The sequence below is a fragment of the Mastomys coucha genome, unplaced genomic scaffold (genome assembly GCF_008632895.1).
Source record: "Mastomys coucha isolate ucsf_1 unplaced genomic scaffold, UCSF_Mcou_1 pScaffold6, whole genome shotgun sequence".
Lineage (NCBI taxonomy): Eukaryota > Metazoa > Chordata > Mammalia > Rodentia > Muridae > Mastomys > Mastomys coucha.
Genome location: NW_022196912.1, coordinates 39,965,822 through 39,971,821, shown reverse-complemented (window position 1 = coordinate 39,971,821; position 6,000 = coordinate 39,965,822). Strand labels below are relative to the sequence as shown.

The 6,000-nt window shown below is 40.2% G+C and overlaps 1 protein-coding gene across 1 annotated transcript in view; it reads left to right on the top strand.

Annotated features, from left to right (window-relative positions):
* Nucleotides 1-6,000, top strand: part of Adam17 (ADAM metallopeptidase domain 17) — a gene marked incomplete at its 3' end in the record, with an annotated part of 48,957 nt that overhangs the window by 20,289 nt on the left and 22,668 nt on the right. Inside the window, exons 4-5 of the mRNA XM_031357706.1 lie at nucleotides 727-815; nucleotides 3,052-3,220. Of these exons, the coding sequence (XP_031213566.1) occupies nucleotides 727-815; nucleotides 3,052-3,220 (258 nt within the window). The remainder of the gene's footprint in view (nucleotides 1-726; nucleotides 816-3,051; nucleotides 3,221-6,000) is intronic.

The following is a 6,000-nucleotide window of genomic DNA, read 5'->3' as shown; positions in this document are numbered from 1 at the left end:
CCTTTCCCCCTTTCCTCCTTTCCTTCCTTTTCCCTTTCCCTTTCCTTTTATTGACATAGGGTTTCTCTGTGTAGCCCTGGCTGCCCTGGAATTCACTCTGTAGACCAGGCTGGCCTAGAGCTCAGAGACCTGCCTGCCTCCCAAGTGCTAGGATTCAGGTGTATGCCACCATGCTCAGCTAACTTTCCTTAGTTGATTTTTTGAGAAAGGGTCTCACTAGGCTGACTGACCCACATCTCATGACAGTCCTCCTGTTTCAGTTGCCTGACCACAGAGATAGTAGACTCTTGCTTCTTTCCTAAACAAATTAGGTTAAATTATGCAGAGGGGAGTGGGTAAGTGTCAGTTACCTGACCAGTTTTTCCTCTTGGGATGACTGAGGTGCTGGGCTTTTTCAGGATTGTGTTTCTTGTTTGCAGAGCTCTCTGTCTAACAAGGTAAAGGTGCAGATGAAGGGCCTATCTGATTTTTTTTTATTGTCAACTGTGAATAGGTTATTATTTGGTAATCTTTCTTTTGTATTTATGTATTGGTATGCGTGTATGGATTCCATACACATATGGAGGTCAAAAGATAACCTATGGGAGTTGGTGCTCTCCATGAGTGGGCCCTAGGGATCTAGTTTAAGTCATCAGGTTTGGTGACAAGGGCCTTTAGGCCTGCTGATTCATTTTGCTGGTCCTGAAACAAATATTTTTGATAATAAAAACCTTTTTTTCCCTCAAGGTGAACCTGACTCTAGGGTTCTAGCCCATATAGGAGATGATGATGTTACAGTAAGAATCAACACAGATGGGGCAGAATATAATATAGAGGTAAGTCTGCATGTAAGAGGGTTGTATTTGGGGGCATGAGTTTGAGCGAGGGTCTCTTACAGCCCATGCTGGCCTCTGTCTGGCTGTGTAGCTAAGATTGGCCTTGAACTCCAGATCATCTGCCTCTTTCTGTCTGCCTTCCTTTGGAGTTGTCTTTCTCTCAGCAGCTTATCTTTCTGATTGATACAGAACTTCTTGGTTGTTTTAAGATGCCAAGGCTAATTAATAATTAAGTAAGTGTAGCGGGTCAGCCTTGCAATCCCATCTGGTAGGTTCAGGCAGGAAGATTGCCCTGAGTTCTCTGCTTAGCACTCAGGAAGACAGAGGCAGGAGAATCATTGTAAGGTCAAGGCCAACCTGGGCTACAGTAGTGAGCTCCGAACCAGTTTGAACTACATATGGAGACCCCAGGGTGCTTTGAGAAACCTAATCCTAGCCAGGCGGTGGTAGTGCACGCCTTTAATCCCAGCACTTGGGAGGCAGAGGCAGGTGGATTTCTGAGTTCCAGGACAGCCTGGTCTACAGAACGAGTTTCAGGACAGCCAGGGCTACACAGAGAAACCCTGTCTCGAAAAACAAAACAAAACAAACAAATAGAAACCTAATCTTAAATGCTGCCATTATGCCACTATGTTTGTGTTTCCAGTAAGTGAGCCCAGGGCCTCTTCTCGCTCACTGAGTGCTTGACATGCACTCATTGCTAGCCATACTGTTCTTCCTGCAAAACTGGGTTCAGAAAATACATAGTTTGTCATCATATGTTTTTCAATTAACAATATAGTTATGCATATCTTTTCAGGTTAGTAAATGTAGATCTAAATGAAGTGTTTTTAGTGAAGGCTCCCTAGTAGACCATTGTTTACCCAGTCCTCTGTTATATGATCAATTATTGTGCTTTAATTTCTTGAAATAGGAATTTTTAGCATGAACGGCATCGAACACACTTTTGGGTAGATATATTTAATTGGGATGGTCTGGGTGACCAGTCTCAGGTCTCCATTGTTGTGTTGTTTCATTTTGTTTTGGGCTCTGTAGGAGGCACTTTGCCTAGTTAGGGCTTCGGCATTCTCAGCAGCTTGTGTGAGGGTTCATTTCTCTCCAGTCTCACATCCTAATGGGCATGACTTGCTGACTTACTCATTTTCTTAGACATCATAACTTTATGTATAAAGTCCTTTTTATGTTCTTCACAGCTGAGACCAGTATACTTACAGAAATTTTAGCTTTGTAAAGATGGACACGGCCCTTTTGACTTGCGAACCCTTTGGAGCCCATGGGTTGTATTTACTGTGACCTAGCCCAGTGTTATAAATGCAGACTCTTCTAGCATCATTGTTTCTGTGGTGCTGGGGGTTGACATCATGGATTAGAACAAACAAAGGGCTGCTTTCTTGGAAATCAATAGAAGGCTTAGGCATGTTGTTAGGGGTTTTCAATCAACTCTTTTAAAAGAAAATTTTTGCTGTATGTAAAACTTATCATGTCAAAGAGGCTGAATGCCTGAATGTTAAAGGGAGATGAAATGTAAGTGTTTCATACGTTGGAATGTCACCTGATGTCACCACAGTGTAACCATCTGTAGCTACATTGGAGTAGAGGAGGAATTAGAGAAACATTTTAAATGGGCTTATGGGAAAAGGATAGACTTTTTTTTCTTTACTAGTTTTTACAGAAATATGCATAAAATAATGAATAGTTGTAAATTTATTTGCATTACAGAAACTATAAGATTAAACGAGCAATTTATTCTCTAAGAAACAATGTTATCTAAGAACAGAGAGTGTTGTGGCCGGGCAGTGATGGTGTACACCTTTAATCCTGGTACTTGGGAGGCAGAGACTGGCAGATTTCTGAGTTCGAGGTCAGCCTAGTCTACAGAGTGAGTTCCAGGACAGCCAGGACTACACAGAGAAACCCTGTCTTGAAAAAACCAACAACAACAACAAAAAAAAAAGAGTGTTGTGAAATTTTTATTTAATGTTTGGAAGATCTTGGGTTTTGTTTTTGTTTTTTTTCTTCCTTTCTTCCTTTCTTCCTTTCTTTCTTTTTTTATTTTTTTGAGACAGGGTTTCTCTGTGTAGCCCTGGATGTCCTGGAACTCACTCTGTAGACCAGGCTGGCCTCAAGCTCAGAAATCTGCCCGTCTCTGCCTCCCAAGTACTGGGATTAAAGGCATGCACCACCACTGCCTCGCTGTTTCTGTTTTTCATTTCATCATCTGTCTTTTCCTTTTTAGCCACTTTGGAGGTTTGTTAACGATACTAAAGATAAGAGAATGCTGGTGTATAAGTCTGAAGATATCAAGGATTTTTCACGTTTGCAGTCTCCAAAAGTATGTGGTTATTTAAATGCAGATAGTGAAGAGTTGGTTCCAAAAGGGCTCATAGACAAAGAGCCATCTGAAGGTAAGACTTAAAAATATATTTCAGGCATGATATAAGCACATCATACTGTTTCTGGCAGGGTGTTTGTTAATTGGTAAAAATAGCATGATTATTAAATATCTCAAGCTTTTGGTCTGAAAATGTAGTTTTGTTACAAAAATTCTTCATTCTTTTTCTGTTCAGTAGTAGTTGAAAACACTAGAAAATAATAGGTACAACATAATTGTCTTAAAAGAGACTAAGGAAGGAGATGGGAAATGGTCTAAGAGAAATTCTGTACTATGTAGACCTTCCAAAACAGCAAAATGCTATTTCTGAAAAGTGGTCTTTAGAGCTTGTAAGAGATTGGTCAGGTGGCAAGAGAGCTCCGTGGTGTTTGAAGTTTACGTAGGCTGTCAGTCATGGACACATCTATTTGGGGTCATTTACAACAAAAAACTGTTGGAATGGTGTTCTTCTGTGTTCATTATTTTTGTTTTTAATGGTGTTCTTTTGTGTTCATTATTTTTGTTTTTATGCTTTTTAAGAGGCAAGGTCTTGATAAATTTCTTGGGTTGGCTTGAACTGCATAGCTCAAGTCCTTCCTCCAGCCCTTGAGTAGGTAGGATTGCAGGCATATGTTACTGTGTTAGGCTGCTTGCTGTCAGTATTTGTGAAGATCTTGAAAAGCATTATTAACATTTTAGAATAGTGATAATACATTCTTAAACAGATTATTTGATAAATAGTCTGTTAACAAAGACTAATCTTTTAAGCTTTTTATTATGATACATTTGTTTGTAGCACTGTATGTATACAATATATTAAAGAAGAATAATGATGATTTTGCTTCTACTTGCTTTAGTGAGGCTCCTTGACTGACAAGTATGAATGTCTTAGTGTGTTTTCTATTGCTGTGATAAACACCAAGATCAAAAGCAATTGTATAAGAAAGATTTTATTTCATATTATAGCATACAGTCCATTAGAAAGGAAAGTCAGGCCAGGAACTTGAGGATGGATTGATATTTACTGGGTTGCTCCTCTTGGCTTCCTTTTATTTAAAAAAAAAAAAAAAAGATTTATGTATATGAGTACACTGTAGCTGTACAGATGGTTGTGAGCCTTCATGTGGTTGTTGGGAATTGAATTTTTAGGATCTCTACTGGCTCTGGTCGACTCCCGCTCCCTCCGGTCAACCCTGCTCCAATCCAAAAATTTATTTATTATTATAAATAGGTATACAGGGTCTGGGCAGTGGTGGCGCATGCCTTTAATCCCAGCACTTGGGAGGCAGAGGCAGATGGATTTCTGAGTTCCAGGCCAGCCTGGTCTACAGAGTGAGTTCCAGGACAGCCAGGGCTACACAGAGAATCCCTGTCTCGAAAAAACCGAAAAAGTAAAAAATAAAAATAAAAATAATCGCCGGGCGATGGTGGCGCACGCCTTTAATCCCAGCACCTGGGAGGCAGAGGCAGGTGGATTTCTGAGTTCGAAGCCAGCCTGGTCTACAGAGTGAGTTCCAGGACAGTCAGGGCTACACAGAGAAACCCTGTCTCAAAAATAAAATAAAATAAAATAAAATAAAATAAAATAAAAATAATAATAAAAATAAAAAATGAATAGGTATACAGTAGCTGTCTTCAGACATGCCAGAAGAGGGCGTCAGATCTCATTACGGGTGGTTGTGAGCCACCATGTAGTTGCTGGGATTCAAACAAGACCTTTGGAAGAGCAGCTAGTGCTCTTAACCGCTGAGCCATCTGCCAGCCCTCCTCATGTCTTCCACAGCTTGTTCTTTTGTTTGCTTGGCTGTCGTGGAATTCGCTCTATAGACCAAGCTAACCTTGAATCTAAGGATCTACTTGTTGAGTGCTGGGATCGAAGGCATATGATACCATGCCTGGTTTAGCTCTGGTTTTTTGTTTTTGTTTTTATACAACTCAAGACCACCTGCATAGGGTTGATACCACTCACAGTGAGCTTGGGTCCTCCCATATAAATTGTTAATTAGAAAAAAAATGCCCCACAGACTTGCCTAAAAGCCAGTCTCATGGAAGTAGTTTTTCAGTTGAAGTTTCCTCTTCTCATATGATTCTCTAGCTTGTGTCAAGTTGATAGAGTAGCTAACCCAGTGTACATGAGTATGTTCTTTGATTGTTTCTGTATGTACCTACTTATAGGTATTCAGATGGGTATGCGTGCATGTCTACAGACTCTATAAACACACTTTTGCTTGTGAGTATAGGTAAACATCAGGGAGCTGAGAAGATTGCATCCCTATGTTAATGACCTTAGAGGTACCTCCAAATACCCTGGGTTGCTTATACTTGATTATTTTAAACAAGGTTTGCTCTACAGCACACAGTGGCTCTCAACTCTCCATCCCCTTGCCTTAGCTTCTGGAATGCTGGGATTACCTATGCCATCACGCTTGGCTCAAGTATTACTGAAGTTTTAATGTACAATTACCTTGATCTTTTTTTCTTAATTTTATTTTTTAACTTTATTTTTGATTAATTCATAGAATTCTAAAAGAAAATGATCAGTGGCTTTATTGTCTAGTGATTTTTTTTAAAGATTTATTTTATTTATTTTATGTGTATGATTACATTGTAGCTGTACTATCACTGTGAGCTATCATGTGTGTGGCTGCTGGAAATTGAACTCAGGACCTCTGCCGGCCCTGCTCGCTCCAGCCCGCTTGCACCGGCATAATTCACTACAGTTGTCTTCAGACGCACCAGAAGAGGGCGTCAGATCTTATTACGGATGGTTCTGAGCCACCATGTGGTTGCTGGGAATTGAACTCAGGACCTTCG